Source organism: Solanum lycopersicum, chromosome 7, assembly GCF_036512215.1.
Source record: "Solanum lycopersicum chromosome 7, SLM_r2.1".
Classification (NCBI taxonomy): Eukaryota; Viridiplantae; Streptophyta; class Magnoliopsida; order Solanales; family Solanaceae; genus Solanum; species Solanum lycopersicum.
Genome location: NC_090806.1, coordinates 26,348,637 through 26,375,121, shown reverse-complemented (window position 1 = coordinate 26,375,121; position 26,485 = coordinate 26,348,637). Strand labels below are relative to the sequence as shown.

The 26,485-nt window shown below is 33.9% G+C and overlaps 1 protein-coding gene across 2 annotated transcripts; it reads right to left on the bottom strand.

The window, feature by feature from the left end:
- Nucleotides 1–10,351: 10,351 nt before the first annotated feature.
- On the bottom strand, nucleotides 10,352–26,049 carry LOC101259166 (probable protein phosphatase 2C 12). Of its 2 annotated transcripts, none has more exons than XM_019214662.3 (10): nucleotides 25,825–26,049; nucleotides 24,974–25,181; nucleotides 24,293–24,404; nucleotides 12,545–12,698; nucleotides 12,390–12,453; nucleotides 12,043–12,150; nucleotides 11,421–11,546; nucleotides 11,083–11,318; nucleotides 10,784–10,986; nucleotides 10,352–10,688 (listed from the first exon to the last, which is right to left on the bottom strand). In XM_019214662.3, the coding sequence occupies exons 2-10, from the start codon at nucleotides 25,169–25,171 to the stop codon at nucleotides 10,660–10,662; spliced, it is 1,230 nt and encodes a 409-aa protein (XP_019070207.1). In that variant the 5' UTR covers nucleotides 25,172–25,181; nucleotides 25,825–26,049; the 3' UTR covers nucleotides 10,352–10,659. The 2 variants fall into 2 exon arrangements, with proteins under 2 accessions (XP_019070207.1, XP_004242956.1); XM_004242908.5 differs by having other exon boundaries at nucleotides 24,293–24,464; nucleotides 25,825–26,048.
- Between the last annotated feature and the right edge of the window lie 436 nt (nucleotides 26,050–26,485).

Sequence of the window (26,485 nt, the reverse complement as noted above, 5' to 3'; positions counted from 1 at the left end):
AAAAACAAAAGTGTTAAACTAACAAATATTAGTGATCTATTGGTAGAACTCACAATATTTATAACCCGGATTGTATTTTCAAATGATGCATTTTATAATTATTTAATTTAAGGAAACAGATGTATTGGAACTTTTTCGTTTTTACAAAATCGACCAAATTCATTGGTTTTAATATTTTCACTTGTCAGTTATCGAATGGACTATGTCTATTTCTTATGAAGCACTTGTATTATTCTTTTTGTAAGTTGTCATTTATAATTATGAACAATTGTAGCAAAAAAATATTTGTATTTAGCTATGCATTTTTTGTAGCAAATAGTTTTATTATTTACTAAAAATTTTAAGTCGTCGCTATTTAACACCTTACATATTTTGTGACAATTTTTTTGTTGTCACTAAATCATATATTGATTAGAGACAATAAAATATTTATCACCAATTATTTATATTATTATTGACGAAATAAATATCATAATAAAATCTAAATTTTCGTAGCTAAAATTTATAATATTTAACTACGAACTCTAATTTGTAGTTATTATAAAAATATATTTTTTTAGATGAAATTTTTTGTGTACAAATTTAATAAATTATAAGACAAAAAATATTTTGTCATGAATTAGATACATTATTAGTGAAAAAATAATGTGTCAACTGATAACTTTAAATTTGTGACTAACACTACTTAACAAATGACGCCCATTGATTTTTTTTGTGGGAAACTTTAGTGGATAAAACATTGCTACGGATTCTTATGTTTCGTGATTACAATTATGTGTCTCATATATTTATGCACGAAAAGTAAATTTTATCACTAAAATGGAATAATTAGTGAGGAATTTGATGTTATACTTTGTCGTGAATTACTTACAATACTAGTGACGAAACAATACATCACTGATAACTTTAAATACGTGACTAACGCCACTTACAAAAATGGCGCCAAATAATTTTTTGGTGGGAAATATTTGTGGGCAAAATTTTCTACGAAATCTTATGTTCCGTCACTAAAAGTATGTGTCTCATATATTTAAGCATGAAAAATAAATTTTTTCACTAAAAGCGAATAATTAGTGATGAATTTGATGTCGTAGATAATAATTTTGTAGCTATATATCATATTTTTTGTAGTGGTAAGAAGGGAAAGCTTAGTCCCGTGTATGTTGGCCCTTGTAAAATATTCTAAGAAGATCAGAAAATAGGTTACGAGTTGGAGCTACCACAAGTGTTAGCAGCGGTTCATATAGTATTTCATGTATCCATGTTGAAGAAGTGCATGAGCGATCTTAATTGATCATAACAACTGAAAATATTAGGATCAAGGATAGCTTATCTTATAAAGAAATTTTGGTTTATATTTTAGATCGCCAAGTTCGCAAGTTGAGGACAAAAGAGGTTGCATAAGTCAAAGTTTTTTAGAGGAAATAATTTGTTGATGAGGATACTTGGGAAACTAAAGAGGATATGAAGAATAGATATCCCCATCTCTTTGAACCTAGAGAAATTGCATATCAAGGTATTAATTCTCTTCTTAGTACTCTTTAAATTATGAGTGAGCATGTTGTTTGGTTGCTTTTACTTATTGGGTGTTTGAACTTGATGTTACCACCCTTAACCTAGTAATAGTAATCTCATTTGAGGAAGAATGTTCTCAAGGGAGAGATATTGTAACATTTTGCAATTTGAAATATCTAGGAAGAAGCTAAGAACTTGAAATAATCCTTTTTTGGAAATAATGACAACTAGGAAATTGTTTAAGTTAGGAAAAGTAAGTTTCTAGTCAACTTCAAACAACCATAACTCCTATATTTGGATGAGTTAGGTAAATTTCCAGATATGATTTGGAAAGTTCTTGAAATTCTCTTTCAAACCCCGCCCAGTTTGCACAATTTTGAGTTCGTGTGAGTGAGATAAGCCCTTTGAAAGTTAGGTTGTTGGAATAAGGAAATGTCTTGTGTTCAGGATTATAATATGGTTCAAATCAGAAGTTAGTCAGTTTTAACAATTTTGAATTTACGCTAGGGCTTGGAGAAAGGAAAAAAGGGGAGAACAAGAAGAAAGGGCAAGATTAGTCAAGATCAATCAATCGAGTTGTAATTTCGCTAAGGATTTATTCCTACTAGGTATGTGAGGCTTTCATAATGTTGGGATAATTCTCCTATGTTCTAAACATGTTTATTTCAGTATGGATTCATCCCAAAAGAGTTTGACAATTGATGATCTTGACACATATTCTTGATTTTGATGTTATTTGTATTAGATTGTTACATTGTATTATCGAGTTGTTTCGAATTAGTCTCTTAGGTATATTTGTTAGGTATCTATATCCGTAGGAAATTTGAGAAATAGAACTAAGTTTGGGTGATTTGGGTCTTGAAAAGCGAAGAATAAATTTTGTATGGTGTCTTGCGCAAAAGTTCCCAAATAGGGGATTTCTTGTTTCGCGTGGCAAAGCTAACATGGAGTGATCTTCCAAAAAATTTATTTTCAATCCAAACTTTAAATGCATCTCCGGTCGCAGACCCACCCTCACATTTTAAAAAATTGGTCATTTCTCATGTTTAGCTATCTAAAATAATTCTTAAACATCATGAAATCTTTCCTATCATAAAATTCATCCTTTAATCCATAATTCAATTCAAGAAATGTAAGAGTCAAGTCAAGAAGCTAAGAGACAAGTCTAAGAGTTAAGAAGTAAGTCAAAAGTTATGTTCTTACAGTTTTCAAAAGTTCTTGACAAACGTTTTAACTTTGTTTTAAGACTTAAGTTCAAGTTAAGCAAAGAATAAAGATTTGAAGTTCTTTTATTCAAAGAAGTATATGGTAACTAAGTGCTCCCAAGAAGTTTTAAGATGTTTTTACATTTGAGAAAGAAAGGGAACATCGATTCCAAGAGCTTTTAAGCTAAGTTTTGAGCAATTATCTCAAACCTAAGAAAAAAGTCATTTTAAAAACATATGAGCGACGTAAATTTTAGAAGTAGTATTGAGCACCGATATGAGGATGCGATGTCATATTAACTCAAGTCTCCATAAACCATATAGCTGATGAATCCTCAAATTGGACACATTTAGGACATTATTTTAGTGTAAATAGTATACTCAATTGCTCATTTTATCTATATATATGATGAAAAATCTTAGGTTTCAGGTATTTGGAGTTTTATTGTTAGCATGGACACTTAGGCGCAAAACGGGAATAAAATGGATGAAAAATAGCTGAAGTTGAAGTTTGAGCATCGCCAAGCATGTTTGGCGATCCGAGGAATAGAGACATTTTGCCCTTTGTTCCACCTAGAGAAGCCCTGAAGAAAGTAGATTCAAAAGGCGTTGAAAAGGACTAGTCGGCGCTTCACCAAATCGTTCCATGAAGCATAAGTATTCCGTCTAATGTCACAGCAAACATAGACGATGAAGGAAAATCACCTGCAACGATGAATTAAAAGAAGACCGAATCGTTGAATCACTCGGCGATCCATGATTTATGTCGCCGAACGGATTCACCAATGCTAAATCTAAAAACTATAAATACTTGACTTAGTTATTATTTTTAAATGTCCAAACATTATTATTCATTTTTACATTTAGAAATTCAATTTTGTATTTTCTCTCAAGTTTGGATAGGGTTTTTTGGGAGACTTGATGAAAGAAGTTCTTCTTCCTCAAATCGGAAGTAGGTCTTCTCCATTCTTCTTCTTTTCTTATATTAAGGTTTAATTTCTTATGTCCGTTTGATTTATTTATAATTTTAGCTGTATTTCATTATTGCTTGATGTGTGGCTCAAAAAACCCATACTTGGGATATGATTTAGCACATATGTGTTGATATTATTGTGTGTCATGATTGCTCATAGGATTAGATGCATTTTAATGGTGATGTAGTTTGAGTTAATGGTTTTGTAGTTGTAAATACGAAACAACCCGTGTGTTTTTTACTTGCTCAGGAGAGTAGTCGGGAAACCAAGATCGCTAGATTGATTTTCTAAAGAGTGGGGTGACATGAGGCTCAGCGCAAGAGGGTGAGCCCTAGTTCCATATCCAAGAACTCATCATCGAAACAAAGGGTGTGGATAAGGCGTAGGCTGGTCTTCATTGGATGACTGGGTTTCTGGGAGGACGAATTTGATATGGGGTAAGTTGACCGAGAGGAAATATACTTTCACCAAAATACTAGCCTAGTTACCGTTATTTTGTAAATTTTCCTATCGAAAGCATGTACCCATTTATTTATGTCAACATATATTGTGCTCATACCCCAAGATATTTCCCCCATACTTCATTTTCCCTTTTATTGTTAATTGTTTTTACTACTTGTGACAAAACCTCCTTTTCAATATTTGAAACTTCGGTGTCACAAATTAAATTTACTTTGTTTTATTCAATAACATCTTAAAGTACTACTAACTAGAACAAAATTCTAGTTGACTACTATTTTCACTACCTCTCCCTTGTGACACGAACCCAATCCTTGGTTGGGTTACTATACTAGGTTTGATTCATAGACACTCAAATTGTACGATACTGTGTCTGATCACGAATTGCAAAACTAAGAACTAATCAAAATGATATCGCTGCCGGGGAGTGGTGTTACGTTAAAATGTAAGTATTTTAGATTTTTTAGTTCTTTTTAGTGTAGTTCTTACTAATTTTACTTTTATTTTTGTCTTTCTGCGAATCGTCATTGTAGGTACTTATGTCGGAACATAGCAATGACAAGTTAGCCAAAGTGAATAAAGAAGTCGAGGATGGCTTCATGCAGACTGCACTGGAAACTCAACTGAGTAACTTGACCACCAGGATACCTGCGGTAGAAAGCCATTGCAAAATGAATGGAAGACAAACACCTTCTCATGAGAAAGCACGTTTTGCTGACATGAAGGTAAACATGTTGAGGACACGCTAATCATCGTTCTCCAAAAGCTCCATGAGAAAAATAGAATCATCGAAAGGATAATGGAGAACCTAGATTGTTACGCAAGATGGTTGGCTCCCACTCAAGATCCATTTATATGATTGAAACATTGGTCAGCCACATGTTGCCTCACTCCAACCCAGCAAAACAAATGGTAAACTCTAGAGGGATAACCCTAAGGATTAGAACATGACCGAGGACTTGCGTCTTGCCGCAACGTTAACTTAGGTGTTGTTGTGAGACAACCCAAAACTCGTATTATCTTATGTTTGCACTTTGGTAAAATAATAGTGTGCTAGTTTGCATACTGAAGTGAGTAGGTGCTAAAAAGGTGAAAAATGGTGAGCAAACAGCCCCAATTGGAGACTCGCGAAATACATCGACGATCAATGTTATTCCTCCATTTGACTCAAGGTATCTTCAAAACCTGGAGTCTGTAAAACTTGGCGAAGCTCAGGAAAGTTTAAGTGACTCACCTACCAAATCGGTGACCCCGATGGTCATCGTCGTTTGAACTATCCAAATTTATTGGGAAGTTCTATAAAAATTCATTTGGCGATGCGCTAAATCACTCAAAATTCAAAATGATGTCACCAAATTAGAACAACTAGATAAGCTGCAAGCCAACGCAAAAAAGATGGATGATGAATCATTCGAGAACGTGGGTTGAAGGTGGGCGCATTAGATTGCTAAGGAAAGTAGAATAAAACTTGATAAATCACTCGGTAGTGTACCCAACGTCCCCCCATACCTTCTGCTTAACTGCTACGACTGTTGAAGAACTTCAACTAGAAGCAACTACATAACCAGGATTACTCTCCAGCCTTATCTCTGTATTTACTTAATTTTACCTCTGATTATTGTTATATATTTGAGGGAAAATACATTTTATTTTGGTAAGGTTATACCCACACTTTTCATCCTATCTTGAATCAGGATTTGTGTATACATTTGGGTTGTCTGTTTAAAATTGCATTTTAAAAATGCTTTCTCGATTGTTTGAGTTTATGGCTATCTTTTGGGTCATAATTCCAAAATATTTTTCACCCTTTCGTAAAATTATTATTTTTTAAATTTTGACACTTTTGTATTGAAAATGGTTGTTCTTGTACGAAATTCGAGTGTCGGTTTTGATCAATACTGATGACTTGAATAGTTCTTTCAATCGAACAAACATACATGTGCGGCTACGAAGAAAACATATGACGTTTGATAGGAAATATGTGAACTATTGAACACTAGAGAAAATGTGTAGTCAATTCCTTGTGTGAACCTAGAATTTTCCCGATTAGTATGATTGATTTAGAAAGGTGTCCTCTTGATATGATCTTTGGAATTTTTTAAGAATGTGAGCCAACTTTGACATATACCTCTTTTGTTGCCTACCTGTTAGTGTGTGAAACTACTTTTGCACACCCTTGAGCCTTACCTTTTATTTGGAAGAACCTTGATGAAACCTAGTCCTTACGTTATTCATCACCTATAATCCTCTTGTTATGTGATTTAAGTGAATAACCAACTTAGGCGAAAACCCTATGTAAGAGGTGTGGTAAGAAGGGAAAAGAGAAGTAAAGAAGTGAAAGAAAAGTTCCGCAAACCTGTGATTTTGTAGAAAAATGGAAACCCTCCATATAAATAAAAAAAGAAAGGAAAATAAAAAGGAAAAAAAAGAATGAAAAATAAAATTTGTGGAATGAAAGTACAAAAAGAAATCGGGTTTCAAAGCAATCCATAAAGAATAATAAAGAGATGAGTTAGAAGCACTTGACTAAGGGTTTAGGAAAGAAGATAGGGGATAGCTTGAGGAAATCACATGTCATTGAGAAAAGTGTCAGTGAGCCTAATGACCATACCCTTGCACTCAACCCAATTAGAAGACTTAGAAAGACCTTTTTTGATCTTGAGTAAGCCGGATGGAAGATCAATCGGAAGATAAGAGCAAACCTATTGGTGAAAACATGCATTGTGTTCTTCCTTTTGAGTGTGAGCGTTGCATCTTATTTCAAATCGTAAATTGATTAATTTTTGTGTGTGAATATTGAATCATTCTTTGTGTGAGGGCATTTAGATAGTTTTGTTGAGCTTAAAATTGCATGAGTAGCAAGTATTGCGAGCATAAGAATCTTTTGTAATGGTGTGTCACAACTTTTTACTTTGAGTATACAATTAAGTTATGCATGAGTAATTTGAGTCTTGTTGTGTATGTTCATGATTGAGTCTTGTGTAGCACTATTTGAGACACTCTATTTGAATTGTTGAACTTACGATTTACTTGAGGACATGCAAAAGTTTAAGTTGGGGGTGTTGATGAGTCCTCAAATTGGACTCATTTAGGACTTTATTTTAATATAAATAGTGTTTTAAATTGTTCATTTTATCACAAAATCTGATGAAAACTCTTAAGTTTTAAGTATTTAGAGTTTTACTGTAAGCATGGACACTTAGGTGCAAAACGGGAACAAAAAGGATGAAAAAGATCTGAAGTTGAAGTTTGAGCATCGCCAAGCACGCTTTTCAATCCACTTAATAGAGACACTTCTCCCTTTGTTCCAGCAAGCAAATCCATGAAGGAAGTGGAATCAAAAGGCATAGAAAAGGAGAGGTCGGTCCTTCGCCTAATTATTCCGCGAAGTTGAAGTATTCTCCCCAATGTCACAGTACAAGTAAAAGATGAAGGCAAAGCACCAGCGGCGATGAATTAGAATAAGGGTGAATCGATGAATCACATGACGATTTACGACTCAAGTCGCTGGACGGATCACCAGAACTAAATCTAAAAACTAAAAATACTAGGCTTAGTTATTATTTTTAGAAGTTGGATTATTATCAATTTAACTTTTAGAACATTAGTTTTGTATTTTCTCTAAAGTTTGGAGATGATTTTGTGGGAGACTTGAAGAAAGAAGTTTTTCTTCCTCAAATTGGAAGTGTGTCTTCTCCATTCTTCTTCTTTTACTAGATTAAGGTTTAATTGCTTATACCCATTTCATTCCTTTATCATTTTACGTGTATTTTATTATTACTTGATGTGTGACTAAAATCCCCCATTCTTGGGGTGTGATTTAACAAATATATGTTGATATTATTGGTGGGTCTTGCTTGCTGATAGGATTAGATGCATTTTAATGGCGATTTCACCTAAATGTTATGGTTTAATTTAATGGGCTTGTAGCTGCAAATACAAAACCACCCATGTGTTTTCGGATTTCTCGAGAGAGAGGTCGTGAAACCAAGACCCCTAGATTGAATTCCTAAGGAGTGGCGACATCAGGCCCAGTCTGAGAGGGTGAGCCCTAGTCTTATATCCAAGCACTCTTCACCAAAAGAGCAGGTGTAAATAAGTCGTAGGTTGGTCTTCATTTGATGAGTGGGTGTCTGGGAGGAACCCATTTGATATGGGGTAAGTTTCCCAAGAGGGAATTTAATTTCACCTAAATCTTAGCCAAGTTACCGTTATTCATCAAATTTTCCTATCGAAAGCATTTACCCATTGATTTACGTCAACATATATTGCGGTCACACCCACGAATTTTCCTCATACTTGATTTTCCCTACTTGTGACAAAATCCACTTTTTGATATTTGACAGTTCAGTGTCACAAATTTAATTTACGTTGTTTTACTTAAAAATATCTTAAACTAATACTAACTAGAACAAAATTCTAGTTGACTACTATTTTCACTACCACTCTCTTGGTCGCAACCCCAAACCTTGGTTGGATTACTATACTAGCTTTGATTCATAGACACTCAAACCATAGGATAGTGTCGTTGATCACAAATTACAAACCAAAGAACCAATCAATAGTCATCATGGGTATTAAAGGATCATAATTTTTAGATGAATCCTTAAGATGTTTTTAGCATAGACTAGTAGGTTCACTTAATGAGTTAGGTTATATACTCCTGGTAAGGTATAGGACGGTCCTTGGCAGCATGAGGTAAAACGTTGTACCATCACTTAGGCTCGTAGTGGTGGTTGTCGTTTAGAGAATCTCCCAAAGAAACTATATTACTTTGTTATATAAGTAAAGTTGAGTTTTTTATTGCACTTCTTTAACGAACTAAGTTGTTTTCCATTGTTTCACCAGTTTACATATGTTGTTGTGTTTTATTGCTCTATATTTAGTATGTTATTCATGAGTTGAGAAGAACCAAGGTAAGTATATCTTTCAGATTTTTTTCAAGCCTATTTATTGTTAGTATTACAACTCACATACTCTTACAATCAATGTACTCATGTCAATTGTCCTGCATCGTCTTATAATGCAGATACAGGTAACCAGAATCAGCATGCCGCACCTCGTTGATCCTTATTCAGCACTGATAGCCTGTTGGTGAGCCTACTTGCTTTTTGGAGGACTTCTTTATTCGCTTCTGGTATTTCATATGTTAGTATAATCAAGGTTCCTGCCCCGACAACCCTATTTATTTTAGAGGCTTCATAAACAGTAAGTAGTTCAGTAGTTTTATATTATCATTCTCATTTTAAAGACTTGGGTTGTGATTTCAGCCAAGTTGAATGATTGACTTTTAAGCATTCCAAGTAATATATTAATCCATTTGAGTAAGTTAATTTGATCATTGTAATAACGCTTAGAGTCTCCCGTTGAATTAGTAAGTCAGGTCAAGGGTCCGCTCGAGGTCAACAATGGTTTTTGGGTGCCAATTCTGCCTAGGGTGCAGGCACGGGGCATGGCAACTTATGCCCTCTACACATCACCATTTGAGTTGTCACCGTTGAGTTGGAGTCATGAGGAGAACTTGGAGTTTTAGAGACTAGGATGAGTTCATAGCATTTAGAGTTACCAGTTTTTGTCTATTTTGGCTTGTCTTATTGTATTCAGAGACAACTTGCCCTCATATTGTATTTGTAAAAGCCTTACATTTTTATTTTGGATTAGATGTTCAACGACCGACTAATGTCAAGTATTGGGATGGTTCATGCGTTGTTTCTCAATTGATTATCTTTTCATTGATTTGTTATAAGCTTTATACTTCTTCTTGTTGTCTCTCACATTGTAGTCCGTTCCTTATGGCTCCGAGCTAAAGGTTAGACTTACCTAATGGTGGGTGTAGTAGGTGACATACTGACCTATGAATTCAGATCCTGACAGTTGAGTCTTCATTTATAAAATATTCAAATTCTGACACAATATAATGGAGTTCGTTCATGTTTTAGGTAAGGATATTTTTTATCCAAAACTTTGCCGTGTAAAAGAATTTAAAACGTAAAAACATTTTTTATATCTTATAATCTTAAATTAAAAATATATGAAATGTATCAAAATGTTTTTAATCTTGTAATGTTAAACCTGCTTCTTTAGAAGAAAAATGAAATGCTCAAATAGAATTATCGATATATATATCTCTTTAAAAGGCCTAATAAATCTTACTAACTATTAAATTAACACAATACAATGCTTTCCACTCACTATTAGTTCTATCACAAGAAAAAGGAATAATTATGGAAGTGATGTCAATCAGATATTAGTTTACTCTTATATGTCTTTATAATCATATCACATGTAGCTGGGGAGAGATTTACTTTAAATATGTAAACCTCTTTTTTTAGAAAGTGGCACATCAATTCACTAGGACAGTTGTTACTCTCTATCTTTTACCTAATAGAGGCAACCCAACTATATCTTTTCCTTTTTTTCTATTGAAATATAATAAATCTACATTCAAACTACCAACTATAATCATCAGTGAAAGAATTGTTAAAATAGTTGAATGTGGGGGTTAACTAGTCGCTGTCACTACTATATCTTCCATCTGCAAAAGAAAAAAAAAACAAAAGGGTGATCAATCAACATTAATCTTTATAACAGAATGGTAATTATAATTATGTAGGAAATGAGTCGCCTTACTTCCCGAAGGTCTTTTTCCTTCCATGGCTTCTTTCTTCTCTTGACAGCTTGAGCAAAGGAAAGGGCCATCCCACTGACGAAAGTTTCTTGTATTGGAGGACCCAACATGTATTGAAATACCTTCTCCAGGCTTTATTTCTACTTGACAGATGGCACAGGTGAATAACTTAAACATGTTGCAAATTGGATATTTGGCATCTAATCTGCACTTATAAGAAGATACCAAATATAAGGACTAGTACACACAATATGTATATAGAAACCAAATTGGCATATTAGAATATAATGCATGACAAGACCTGTCAGAAAGTGATGCAGATCCTTCCTCAAATAGTTCTTCAACCACATCTGGTTCATCATAATCTCTCTCAGTATTAGAACACGACTCAGAAGTTTTTTTACGAAATATAGACTTGAACACTTTTTTCCCTGACTTTTTGGGTGGTGCCTGCGGAGGATTTGGCTTTTCTAATGGCTGTATGTCAACCACAATACACGTTGTGTCATCTCGAATTCCTTTTGGCTGTACGGCTTCCTGTATGTTTGAGGAAAGAGGTGAGAATCGGTAGGAAGGAAAATAAATCAACTAAATAATCTAATAATAACATACATGAAGTAACTATGATCTTATTCTGACCTTTACAATTTGACTAGCGGCAGCATCTGGAGACATTCCACGACAACATTCTATCGATATTTCTGCAGACAAAGCATCCCAGACACCATCACTTGCAATTACTAGTCTTCCACCTGCTGAAGATAGCTGTTTGCATAATGTTTTACAGTGTTCAGGACATGTCAAATATGCCAAAGAGGTAAAGAGCATAATTAACATCTAGACGCTGACATCATACTGTCCTAGAGAAAAGGGACAAACAACATAAATATTACACAATTTAGGATATGGAAATCATAATTTACATAATTCTTTGTGAAAAGGTAACAAGAATTACTCCATCTACCCTCAAGTTAATTACTTGAAAAGGGATATCATCATCATTAGAAGCAAACTTTGGATAAAATATACTAGCTGATTTACAATACAACTTCAATATTAGAGAATATTTCAAATTGCACTTTCATCTTCCCTAATTTGATGGGGAAATTATAAATGGTGAGAATTGTAATATCCTTATCAAGTGAATGCTTAAATGATTTTAAAGATGAAACGTATAATTGCAGATATGCAACAAGGAAATATACACATGATCAAAGGACTCAAACAGAAAATGCACAGGGAAAGCACATAATAGACAAACCTTCACTTGTTTTACATAGGGTACAGGAACAATGAACTCGCCAACATCCATATCACCAATGGATCGTGAGAGGCATAATCCACCAGGCCAACATCTTAAAGGACCAATCTGAAATCAATATGGATCAATTGATAAGACAAACATCTTCGAGAAAATAAATATATAGACAAGTGAAAGAATATAAATTAAATTATGACATGCTAATAAAGGAAATTACGAGTCAGTCGAAGTTCCTACAGGAAGTAACTACGAAGAGGTATATAGTGGTCCAAACATGATTATTTCATTTAGTACATTTCAATTCATTACCACACTCTGTACATGTTTTGAGTAAACAAAAAAGTTACCTGTGTACCACCACCAGTATTAAGTCGACCAACCTCTCCACCACTTGTTGTTATTCGTTCCCTCCTATTCAATTCAAAATATATAATTAAAATTTTAATCTAGAAGTAATTCCATATTTGTAAATTATTGAACTCCTAGAAGGAACAAATCTCACTCTTCTTCATTGCACTCTAGTCTATGATCAGCTGATAGATGATAAATTCCCCCTTCTGCAGATTCTAATACACAAAGTGAATCACCAACTGATGCAACTGTTACAACCCATCCTTCAATAATAACAAATGTTACCGTTGTCCCTGATTTTTGTGCTGCAACATCACATAAAAAAACTTCATATTATAGTATTTATTCATACTAGTACTTGAAAATACTAAACTGATATTTATGTAAAAGATTCTATCATGAAGTAAAGAGGTAACTGGGAATATGACAATTACAAGAACTACTAGATTAAAGGAGTAAATGTAATCTTGTATTCACCATCTGAAATGATGTATGTAACATAAGTTGGAGAAAATGAATGCATTGAAACAAAACACAGATAACAAGCCTTGTATGTAACGTAGGAAAATTATGCAAATAAAAGAAGAAAATACTCCAACTTGATGCAATCCAAGTAGATTGTCTCCATTTTATGTGATGTTACTACGTTTCACCATCCAAAAGACAAAGAGGTTATGCTGGATCCGTTGATAAAAGGTGGATACAAGTTTATATGTAGTTGAATCCAAATAGTTAACAATGTTGGGTTTTATTTGCCCTAAATTTCTTACCAATAATAGGTTTTCCTTTTAGGAAAAGGTTTTAGATTGACTAATCCTTTTTCTAGTAGGAAAAGATTTGGGGCTCTATAATTAAAGACATATTCCTTCTAACTTAATTAGCTTTCACAATGTAGTCTTAAAGGCTTTGAGAGTTTCTGGTTAGGGGAGAAATTGTGGGTCACAACTTGATACGTTATCACTTGTGTGAACCTCCCATGTATTATGAGTGAATTTGGTTGAGGTTGTTTCCCTCTGTATTTTGTACTCTAATATTTATAGTGGATTGCTCATCTCCTTTGTGGACATAGGTCAATTTACCGAACCACGTTAAATCTTTGTGTCCTTTGGTATATTTCTCGTTGTCTTCTTACTCGTGATCTTTCAGGGTTTGGTTTGCTAGCTTCCGCATTTACACCTACTTATTTTCAGTCCTAACAAGTGGTATCAGAGTCAGATTCAATTATGGAGTCAGGTTCAGTGGTTCGATAATCGATGATTGAACCAGGTTAGAAAGAGATGTTCATCTTGAAGGGTGTAGTTGTAGCCGCAATCTTTTTAACAGTAATGAAGATTTTGTTGGAGAAATTATTTCAGAGAGGTTCTCTGTGTTGAGACATAAATTTTGCAAAGGAAATTATGGAGAGAAAAGCAAGTTGTTGAAGATTAAGTAAAGAAGGTGAACAAATTTATTTTGTCAGAAATTCAGGCCAAGGGGGAAATTTGTTGGATTTTATTTGCCCTAAATTTCCTACCATAAATAGGTTTTTCTTTTAGGAAAAGATTTTGGATTGACTAATCATTTTTCTGGTAGGAAAAGGTTTAGGACTCTATAAATAGAAGCATGATCCTTCTAACTTAATCAGCATTCACAGTGTAGTCTTAAAGGCTTTGAGAGTTTTGGTTAGGGAGAGAATTTATGGGTGTCACAAGCTTGATACGTTATCACTTGTGTGAACCTCCTATGTATTCCAAGTGAATTGGTTGAGGTTTTTTCTCTCTGTATTTTGTACTCTCATATTTATAGTGGATTGCTTATCTCCTTTGTGGACATAGGTCGATTGACCGAACCACATTAAAAATATGTGTCTTTTGGTATATTTCTCATTTTCTTCTTACTCGTGGTCGTTTGAGGTTTGCTTTGCTAGTTTCTGATTCACACCTGCTTATTTCCGGTCCTAAAAAACAAGTTTAAAGTCTTATTCAATGACTTGCCTCTTAGATTTATGATATCCAACAAAAAAGGTACTTTAATAGAACTTCAAATAGGTCATTTCAAGTTATATCCAAACCCATAGATTCATTACTTGAGTGATAGGTTCAAATCAAATTGTTTAGAAGCAATACAAACAATGTTATAATAATCAAGTACACACAATAATACTTTATGATCTAAATGAAAAGGTTTCTTCTATCACTTATATTTTCATGTGTAATGAACCTTTAGGTCGTTTTCTCTCTTTTTCAATGTTTTTGGTGTTGATGGAAATCCTATAGCGGCCCGAGTCATTTACGGCTTACCATAACTGATAATTTGATCACTAGATAGTTCATTTGATATTTATGCAAGTTTTTATGATTTAGATATTCTAAATTTTGAATGGTGGAGTTTGGTCAAATATTTTAGGTAAACGACCTTACAATGCAATTTTGATTGTTCCGTTTGCTCATTAATATCAATTTTTTGTCTAGATGGACCTTTGGTTTGGGTCACAAGATTTTGGGAGTGGCTAGTTAGTGTTCTCGCTATTGTGATGTAAGATTATGAGATATGCTAGTTTTATGAACATCCGATCTGACATAAGATTTTGGTAGCTACTAGGTTTATATGTAGTCATTCCGACGTAAGATACTAGGAGCGAATTGGTTTTTAAGGCTTTCCAAAGTAAGATTCTAGGAAGGCAAGCTATTATGGTGTATGTTTCCAGGATGTGCTAGGTTTTTAATAAGGCTTTCTAATGTAAGATTTTGAGAAGAAATAGTTATTTTGATATAAGATTATGTGGTGTCCTAGGTTCTTGCAATATGTTCAGATGTAAGATTCTGGGAAGGAATCGCTATTTCGATGTAATATTCCGAGAGATGCTATGTTTCCTATTGTTATAACAATTTCAGATTCTGGGCTGGTGTTTATGGTTATTTTTGAGTTGAGCCTTGTAGTGTAGCTCTTGTCTATACCCATCAGGTTTGTGACGTATTTACCAGATTATTAATTGTTTAATTTTACAATTATCCCTATGTTTGTAACTTTAGGTCTTGTAGGGGTCCTTTTAGGCTTATAGAACTTTATTTCTTTCTCCATTTACAGTCATAGCCTTATTACGATTCAGGATAGCCATGTCTTTACTTTTGCATTATGTTTTCAATCACAAGCTTGATGGTCCTATGATGCTTATTAAGTATCCGTTTTATTGGTACCCATACTATACTTGACATCTTTTTTCCTTGACGTAGATCCAAGCGCTAGACGGCCTGTTGATCCTTGTGGTGTTTCAACTTATGTTCTACAGATTAAGAGTGAGCGTAACATTTTTCGTGATTGTCCCATATCTATCTGTATATTTATGACTAGTCTTTTGTATCTTTAGATAGCGTGTATATCTCTTGTATATGTCTATTTTGCACTTGATTTATTGTATTAAATTCGCATTAGCATCCATTAAGTTTTGGGATGGATCTTTTACTTTTTTCTTAGTTCGAGTTATATATACATATACATATACATATATATACATATATATATATATATATATAATTTTACTTTGTATTTTTGTTGTTTAAATGATCTTATTATGCTTTTATCTACTTATCCTCTTCTTAGGCCCATTATCATTTGTCCCAATATAATGGTTGACTTACTAGTGGAATTTAGTATGTGTCCTCATAACCCTTGTTTTGGATCGTGAAATGTTGGTATCAGAGTTTCAGGTTCAGTGATGTAGTTGGTCCAAGGATAATATCTATTAGTGTCCCGTAGATTGGTATGGACATGCCTATAACCTATCTTTGAGAGGATCTAGTACATCTTTAGGGAGAATCTTTCTTTTGATTCCATATTGTGTGTTCTTACTCCTGTCGGTATCTGAAATTCTCATTTGTTTCAACCTTTCATAGATGGTGCTTATGAAAGATGTTAGCGCTAGGTACAATGCTTCTCAGCCAGTAGGTTGAGCCCTCGATGGGGTAGGGCTAAGGTTGACCTTGAGTTTGTGCACAAGCTATTGCACAAGCTTTGGATAGATCTAGAGAGGTCACTCTTAATCTGTTTATTGATCCACAACATGTGCTTATTCCTTATCACTCGATGGGGCAGAGACCAAATTAATTATCACATAGTCCTACAATGGCGTTGGGACTTCAAATTTCCATCATTTAGCGATTAGTAATGATATGGTATGGGGCATGATCAAATGGGTCCAGTAGTGAAGCCTTCCATTCTGTCTCCTAATGTAGAGGTATTACCAACACATGTTGTTGCTCAGCCTATGATACTTGAGGCCACCGTGATAGTAGAGGAATAGAAGGTGTTGGGAAGGTTCTTGAGATTTTCTCGTCAAGGTTTTTAGATGCTACAAGAGAAGATGATTTCAAGTTCTTGATTATCTGTCGTGAGAGGTTGTATTTGTAGGTTTTGTTGAGTCCAAAGGGTCCATTGTAGAGCATATCAGTAAGAAATCCACTCCAACTATGGTGGCATACATTCATTGAGTGTATCCTAGTAGGATCTCTTCCTTTAACTTGGAGGAAATTTTATAAGGTCTTCTAGACCAATTTTATACCATGTAGCATCTTGGATAGATTGAGAGACCTACTTACTAGACTAGAGCAGGGCTCCATGTTAGAACTAAAGTATGTGACCCATCTTCATGAGCTCTCTAGGCATCTACTATGATTTTGCCTACAAATAAGGAAAGAGTTTGGCGTTTTGTTGGAGGATTCTGCTTTGGATTTATACAAACTCCTTCTTATCGTTGGCTAAATTACTTTTAGATGTAGTTAGGAATACTCATACTTAGAGGAACTCCATTGTGAGTTCTGTATGGAAAGTAATAAGAGAACTCCCTTCTAGCGCAACTATAGTAGTTCGCAATCATGTGGTAGAAATTTCTCTGACAGAAGTCGGCATCCTTATCAATCTGAAGGTTATACAATAGGGCATTATTTGATGAACAGTTACAGTCCTTCCGTTAAATTCAGGTTAGGGTGGATCAAACAATCTTCCACCTAGACCTTAGAGTAATAAAGTTTGCTTTGATTGTGGTGATGTCAGGCACTTTGCTAAAGATCACCCCAAGCATAGACTTGTACCGCCCCAAGTGGAGAAGGATGTTAGGTTTGTAGGGGTGGTCTAGATTACTCAAATATGTGTGTAAATAAGCATAAAATATGGTAGAGCTGAAGTCGAGTCCAGGGGTGGGCATGGTCATGTCTAATGAATTTCTTGCTTGGTTGTAGGCTGAAACCTAAGATTTAGTTACTGTAGGTATGATCTTAGTATGACATAAATGGGCCTTTGCCTTATTTTATCAAGTATCTACATGTTTTTATGTGTTGATTTCTTTTACTCATTGATTGTAGTTTCATTCTAAACCTTTTCTCAGTTTCATTGAATGTATTGACTTTTATGGGTGATTTTTTAATAGTTTATCAGGTTTGATGTGCTATTATGGTGACGATCCAAGAGTGATACATATGATATGAACTTAATATGTTAGATTTTGATGTTATTCTTGGAATGGACTGATTATTCCTGACGATCCAACAGTGATACATATGATATGAACTTAATATGTTAGATTTTGATGTTATTCTTGGAATGGACTGATGATTCCCCTATTATGCAGTCCTAGATTGCTTTGCCACGGCTATTAACTTAGTCATGTCTTGTGTGCCTCAATTTGTGTGGTAGGATCTATGTAGTGCACATCAATTGGGATTATATCATATATTCGGTCTCATAGATTTGTATACAATGAGCGCCTAACCTATTTGGGTTATGTACATGATGTTAGTAGGGAGGTCCATATAGTTGATTCTATCCATATTGTGTGTGAGTTTGAACATCTTTTCTGCGCAATTACTTAGCCTTCTTATTGAATGTGATATTTATTTTACTAATGATGTAGAGTCGAGCACTCATCCCATTTCCATTCCACCCTGTCGTACGACACCTGTTGAGCATAAGGAACTAAATATTTAGCTTTAAAATATATTGTGTAAGGATTTTACTAAACCTAGTGTCTCTCTTAGGGGTCATACCATTTTGTTTGTGAATAAGAAAGATAGTTTTATGCATTTAGTTAGTGATTACATGCAACTAAATGGGGTGACAATGAAGAATAAGTATCATATGCCTCGTATCGATGACTTATTTGATTAGCTTTATGCTGACACATTGTTTTATTTGATCGACTTAGGATCTAGTTATCATAGTTTTATATAAAGGAAGAGGACATACCCATGACAACTTTTAATGCACGTTACGACTATTATGAGTTCCTAATGATATCTTTTTTAGTTGAGAAATAGCCCAATGATATTTATCGACTTGATGAGACATGTTTATAGGCCTTATATAAAATCCTCTCGTATTGTGTTTATCAATAATATTAGTTTCTACTCAAGGAGTATGAGCAGTATTTGAGGATTATGTTATAGACAGTGAGAGATCAACGAGATTATGACAATTTCTCACAGTGTGAGTTATTTCTTAAGACTGGAGTCAACTTGGTGCACGTGGTATCGAAACATTGAATTATGGTTAACCCAAAGAAGATTGGGTCAACCTGTGGTTGCGCTAGGACCATCTATAGATGCACCATTGACTAATCTAACTACACTTGAATTTGTTTTCAGTGGTCAAACAAGAGAGAGGCAAGATTTCTAGAGCTTAAGAAAAGTAGTAGCATAGCTCCTATTTTGACTCTTCCATTTGAGGATGAGGGTTTTATGGTATATTGTAATGCATCTAATGTCATTCAGTTTCGCTCTGATGTATGATGGACATGTTATATAATATGCATCAAGGCAACTTATGGTGCATGAGCACAACTACCCTACTCATGATTTGGAGTTGACAACTATTTTTTTCACTATAAAGATTTTTAAGCTTTACTCAGATAAAGCTAATTATCAGATCTTCACAAATCATTGCAGTATTTAGTTTATTTTGAGACAGAAGAACCTTAATTTGAGACAGCGAAGGTGGATTGAACTTCTAAAGGACTAAAATCTTTCAGTTCTATACCATTGGGGCAAGGTATATGGTGGCAGATGCCTTGAGACAGAAGGTAGTGAGTACAGGGAGTCTATCCTTCTTTTATATTTTAAAGAGACCCTTGGCGTTGGACATCCAACACTTAGTCAATAGATTGGTTAAGCTTATATCTCTAACCCCAATCGAGTTCTAGCTTGTAGCGGTGCTCACTCCACCCTATTTGAGCTTATTCATGGTTGGAAATCTGAGGATGAGGGTTTAAGGGAAATTGGTGATCAAGTTTTGAGCAATGTTGCTAGTGAGGTAACCTTAGACTCACACAGTGTTTGACATTTATCTATTGTATTTGTGTTCCTCGAGTTGGAGTTGTGATTCGGATGATAGTTTAGGAGGCCCACAACTCCAAATATTCTATTCATCCTGGCACGACCAAGATGTATAAACAAGTAAGGAAAAATTATTGATGAAGTGGTAAGAAGAGGAATACAACAATCTTTTTAGCTTAATGTCTATGTTGTATGTAGGTAAAGGCTAAGCACTTGAGGCATGGCGGTGAGTTTAGAGATTACCCATTACTGACAGGAATTTGGAACTTATCACTATGAAATTATTTGTGGGATTGCCATAAACTTCTTGCGTTGTTGATTGAATTTATGTCATGGTGGATCGATTGACAAAATTGAGTAATTTCTTTCACATTCAGTCTTCCTTCAAAGTCAAGTGGTTGGCTCATAACCATGGAAAGACATTGTTTGTTTTAGTAGGGTAAAATGCCTTTTATCTACGATAGATGTTCTTAGTCAAATCCCAGCTCCTAGAGGGCACTTTAGGATGATTTGGGTACTTAAGTTGATCTTAGCACAAAATTTAACCCAAAGACAGACGAGCAATAAAAGTGGACTATTCATATTTTGGAGAATATGCTTTGAAATTGTGTGTTCATTTTTAGCTTTGACAAAGTTGTTTATAGTAACAACTACCATTCAAGTATTAAGATGGCCCGCTCGAGGTCTTGTATGGTAGGAATTGTCTATCTCCGGTATGTTGGTTTGACACTTTTGATTCTAGGCCTCATGGTACAGACTTGTTTGAGGATACTTTAGCTTGAATTGAAGTTATTCAAGACAGGCTACGAGAATTTGAGAGAAAGTAGAAGAACTGACTGTAGGCTTTATCCCTCCAGTTTTGATGTTGGTAATCTTATATTCTTCTAAGTCTCACTTTTGAAGTGCATAGTGTGATGTGAGAGGAGGGGAAAGATTAGCCCCATGTATATTGAGCGTTTTGAGATCCTTCAAGAGGTGTTGTTTATGAGTTGGTCTTGCCACTTGCCTTTTCATTTCTTAATCTAGTTTTCCATGTGTCGATACTTTATAGATATGTTTTTGACAAGTCCCACGTGATTTAGTATGACTAAGTCGAGCTAGATGATTGTTTGAACTTTCTGGAGGATCTAGTTGTTATCATGGATAAGGACGTTAGGTTGTTTTGATCGAGAGATATTCGTCTCGTTAAGGTTCACTGGAGACACGATCCAGTCGAAAGGCTACCTAGGAGATTAATCATTACTTTAAAGTGCAACATCTCCACCTATTCGAGTCTTCTAGTACTTCTTAACTATTTAATTTTGAAGTAGAAAGTCCTTTGTAGTGGATATTGTAATGACCATTAAGGTCATGTTCTATGTTTTTAAATATATTTATCATTTAGAGCTTTACTATAGAGGCCCAAGTCATATATGACTTGCTGGGATTGATTGTTTGATCACTGAATCATTCTTTTGTCTTTGATGACAATTTTTCTATTTTGGAGCTTTTGAACTTGAAACAATTCATTTTGGTCAAAACTTTAGGTAAAGAACTTTAGAGTGCAATCAATAATTGTTTAGTTAGCCTATCACATTGATTTTACTAAAAATAGATGATTTGAGTCTCAAGACTTCCATACTCCTTATGAGCTACCTTGTGGCTTTTATACAAAAATGGAGCCTTGGGTGTAGGACCCACTCTTCGTCAATGCAACCTAAAATTGTAGTTTTGATATATTCGTTCAATTCAAAACATTGAATTTTGTGTGTTATCATAATTTACATATCTGTACGAGGTTCCAAAGAAATCATATGGACGCATTAGAAAAGGATTTCATTTTAACTTTAGCTGATGCGGCCGGTTTAGCGATAACCATTTTACCAGCCCATGATTGATTTAATCGTAGATTCTTTAGAGAACCATGACCTCCTACGCAGTAGCCGACTAACTATGATTTGGCCGCTTCAACAGCCACTTGCCCGCTTTTGTGATTATCACTAGAAGATTTGAGAGATCTATTTGTGGTAATTTTTGTTGTATTTCTAATTTAAGCTAGGATCAGTGTGGGGAGGTCATTACGGTCACTATTCACACTCTTAAACTCGTAAGTTATGATTTAAATAGTCAAATTTAGTTATTAATGGTTGTTGTGAAGCTTGTTGCTTGTTGGGCCATTCTAAAGTATTTTTCGAATTGTGCCCATTTTTACACACAATTCCCTTGCTTGTTGGGACCTATTAATGGAGTCAATTTTTTATTCCTTGTGTGGGTCCACCATTTCCATTTTGTCTCAATTTTAGACCAAAAATTATTTGTTGAAGTATGGTTGTCAAAAAGATTCTATAGACATCAAAAACACTATTTTTATAGTTACACATCGTTAGGAGGTACCTCAAAAGGGAAAAATATTGATTTGGAGGTTTGGAGTGCACATGTTTGTCATGAGGTAGGCTACAAATTACTATCCTTAAACCTTGTTGTTGATTATCCTCAAATAGAATTTTCTAAATGTTAGGTTGGTATTTAGCATCAATTCTTGTTTTTATTATGATTTGATTGATTTTGCATTGTTGTAATTTTATCAGGAATTATTAGGGTAATCATGAGTAGTTGATCTTATATTTTTTCTCGTGAATTGTGAATAATCTCAAATAACCTTACTATGGATGTTATGGATGCTTAACGTAGGTTTTCTAGTATTTCCTTAAATGTTAGCTTCTCTAGCATGTAGGGATGCCTTCTAAAATGGATTGGCCTAGATATAACTTTTTAAACGGGTTATGAATTTTGGATAGACCTACTAGTATGTCCAAGTGCCTAGTTATGGTAAGATAACTACCAAGACTCATTAAAGACCCTAGTCCATTCTATAAGACACTTGGCCCAAGGTGTGATTTTGAGAGATGCTAATTAGTATTGTCTCTGTTACGATGTAAGATTCCAGGATATGCTAGAGTTCTATACAACTGATCCAAGTAATATTCGTGAGCTGCTAGGTTATTGTTTATTCATTCTGATGTAAGATTCTAAGATTTACCTAGGTTTCCATGGTTTTCCAATTTAAAAGTTTGCAAAGGATTAGCAGTTCTAATATAAGATTTTTTGATGTGCTAGGTTCTAATAAGGCTTTGATTTCGCAAAGGACTAACTTTTTCAATATAAGATTTTTGTATGCTAGGTTATTTCAAGGATTCCAATGTAATATTTCGGGAAGGACATGATTTTCTAATGTAATATTCTGGTAAATGAAACCACCCAATGTTATCGCAATGTCAGATTCTAATTTTTCTCTCGATTCCAAATTTTGGGACGGTTTTTGTCGTCATTTTTTAGTTGAGACTTGAACTAGCTTTGTGAGTACTTGATGGGTTTACGGGGGTTTGTCCATGTTATTAATTGTTTAGTTGTTATTGCATGTCTTTGTTTGTATCTTCTTGACTTATGGAGGTTCAATTAAGTTTATATGACTTTATTGCTTTTTCCATTTATGTTTAGTAGAATTATTATGACAAAGGACTAGCTATTCCTTTATTTTTGCCTTATTACCCTATTGTTTACTTACTTTTTATTATGTTAATGCAATCGCAAGCATAGTCAATCTATGAAGCCTACTCAGTACATATTGTTTTGATACTCATAATGTACTATACACTTTCTTTGTTGATGTATATGTGAGCCCTAGGCCTTTTCATTGATCCTTGTGCTAATGTAGCTGACATTTTAGAGATTGGGGGTTAGCTTAGTTGCATTCATAGTTTACTATTCTTTTTATGTATACTTATGACTAGTATTTTATATTTTGAGCCAATGTGTATTTCTGGTATATACCAAGTCAGTACACAATCTTTTGTAGTATTTTTTAGTAGCACCCACCATATTTTTTGTTTGATCTTGTATTTTGTCCTTATTCAAGGGTCATATCTATCTATATTTATTTACACTACTTTGAAAGCGTGAATTCCCAAAATTAAACGTTGAATTACTATATATCCCTATTTAGAAATAGTCAATTTATTTTATTTATTAATTTATTATATTGAAAGTAGATAACTTTTCAAATCAACGGATTGCGACTTTTTCAATGAGTTGAAACTTTTCCAAAGGGTTGTGACTCTTTTGATGGGCTTTGAATTTTCTCAATGAGTTGTGACTTTTTCGAAGGATTGTGATTTTTTTAAGGTTGTGACTTTTCGAAAGGGTTATGCCTTTTCTGATGAGTTGTGTCTTTTTCAAAGGGTTGTGACTTTTCTGATAACAATGATTTTTTCGAAAGGTTGTAACTTTTCATATAAGACAAAATTGACACCTATTGATTCTACAATGTGGTAGCTATAAGTAGAGGGGTTTCTTCACACTTTTAAAACTACAATATTATTAAGTTCGTACTCTTCTTCTTCTGAAAAAATCTCAAGTGTTATTTGTTTAAATTGATCAAGTTTGAAATTCAATTATATATTCTATGTAGGCCCATTGTCGTTTGTTTTGGAATTATGGTTGACATACCTTTTGGTAAGATTTAGGTGTTATTGTGATCTCCTTTTTTTGGGTCGTAACATCACAGAAACTTCATGTTACGATTTTATAATATCTCCCTTATATATAGAAAAAAATATTACCTTTTTCTTGGAATTCTTTGTCTGTCTTGATGAATCCTGCAACCAAAGCCCTAGGCAATGCTGCAATCCACTCATATCTATTGAGGTCTGCGGGAATAGCACTCAATACATTCTGCAATAGATTCTCTTTAGTATATATAGCGGCTGCCGACCCATTGTGTCCATCAAATAACTATAAAAGGAATGAAAAAAAATATGTATAAATGACAACAATTATATTAATACCAAAAAGAGGACGTATGACTATATATGTTTAACATTTTTTCAAGACGAGATTTTAATGGTCAAACATGCAAAATTTCTAGGTGAAAATGTAACAAAACAGTGTATTGTTGCAATAATTACATCTTCCGTGCATAAATTTTAAAAGGAAAACTAAAATGTTTCTCCGATCTCTTGATAAAATTGTTGATTCTTGATAGAAAATAAGTCAAAAAAAAAAGGAAAAGGAGAAAACATCAAATGTTTTCACCATGACTAGTTTTCTCAAACATATAGGATACTACATAACATATCTATCAAAGTCAACATGAAATTTATGGCTCAATATAACAAATTGTTAACCTAAGAAAAGGATGACAACATTACCTGATAAAAAAATGCTCTGAGAATATTAAAGATAACATCCAATACGATAAATCTATAGAAAATAAACACATCTCTTAAAACATAAGAACGTACCCCAAAAACCGAAAAGTTAGTGACTTCATCTCCCAAAACCCGTTGGCATTCAGGCTTGAGGAAAGTGAAGTCTTCTCCTTTCTTGATCTGATTAGCTTGACCATGAGAAATATCGGGTCTTTCAATCTTTTCTTGGGCATGTTCCCGCTTCAGCAATACAGACAGTGGAACCGATTGATGTTCACCTTTAGACAACATTGTTCGATCCCTTCAAATTTCATAAAATTGTGTTTTATTAATTTCAATGATAACGTAGCTTCCTAAATCAATCCTCCAATGTCATCTAATCCATTTCACTTCAAAAAAACATCAAAGGTTATCTTTTATAAAAAATGAAACAAACAATAACAACCCAAATTAATAGCTCTTGGAAACAGAATCAACCACAATTTATACATGAACAAATAAAGGGTCACATGGAAAAAGATAATTCCACCAATGCCCAAATTGAGCAGCATTATATAAGTTAGTTTTATTCATAATTGGTGACTAAAAATCAACACATCCACACCCCCAAATACTATGGAAAGAAATTTCCTCCATAGTAACAAAAAAAGAATCACTCAGTTTCATTTGGGTCAGATATTTGTAATCATATTCCTCATTGTTCTAACCTATTTCATCATAAAGAATCTAGCCAAATGAGAAATGTATTTATTACTAAATTAATTGAAGAGAATAACAATGTTTAAAGAACCTATAAAGTTGCAAGAATATGGTTAAAGAAATGAAATAAAAGAAATTATTTTGGAAAGGAAATTAAAGAAGAGAGGAATGAAACAAATGAAAAGATCATTGAGTTATCTGGAAATTGCAAAATAAGGATGCCGTCATTTTATCAATCAATTTACCTCTTATTTTAAAATCACCATCAAAAACCCCATTTAGGGTTGCTTAGAATCTGCTTTTGGACTTGTTTCTGGTATGAATTTGTTCTCACAATGGAGGAGGAAATTGAAAGTAAAGAGGAAAAGGATGGAGCTGGAACAATGTAGGATTTTTTGTTAGTTTTTTTACCATAAATATTTTGTTTTGTGAAATGTCCACAGCGAACCGTTCATTTTGGTTTGGCGTTAATGAATTCTGAAAATTGTGGAAATATGTTGACTTCTTTATTATCCTGCACCATACCCACTTAACTTGCGCTTCTTGGCGCCTTTTCTCTTTTTTCACTTGCTCCATTTAAAAAAGAATGAATTTCTTTTTTTTAGTATGTGTAAAAAATATTGTTTCGTTCTTTTTTTTGATAATATTATAAATTTATATTTTTACATGACATGTTTAAGGCCACGTGATCAAAGAATAATTTTGTATATCTGACCTAATTTTAGTTTAGGATCACAAGATTCAAAAGTTCTCTTTATATTAATAACTTTCGTATCAAATCAAACCAGTTTATTCTTTGTGAAATGGAGGAATTATTATTTTTATCTTTCCTCCCTTTTGCTTTACGATGTCATAGGAAAAAGCATAAAATTCTACATATCATAATTACATAAATTTAGGACTTTC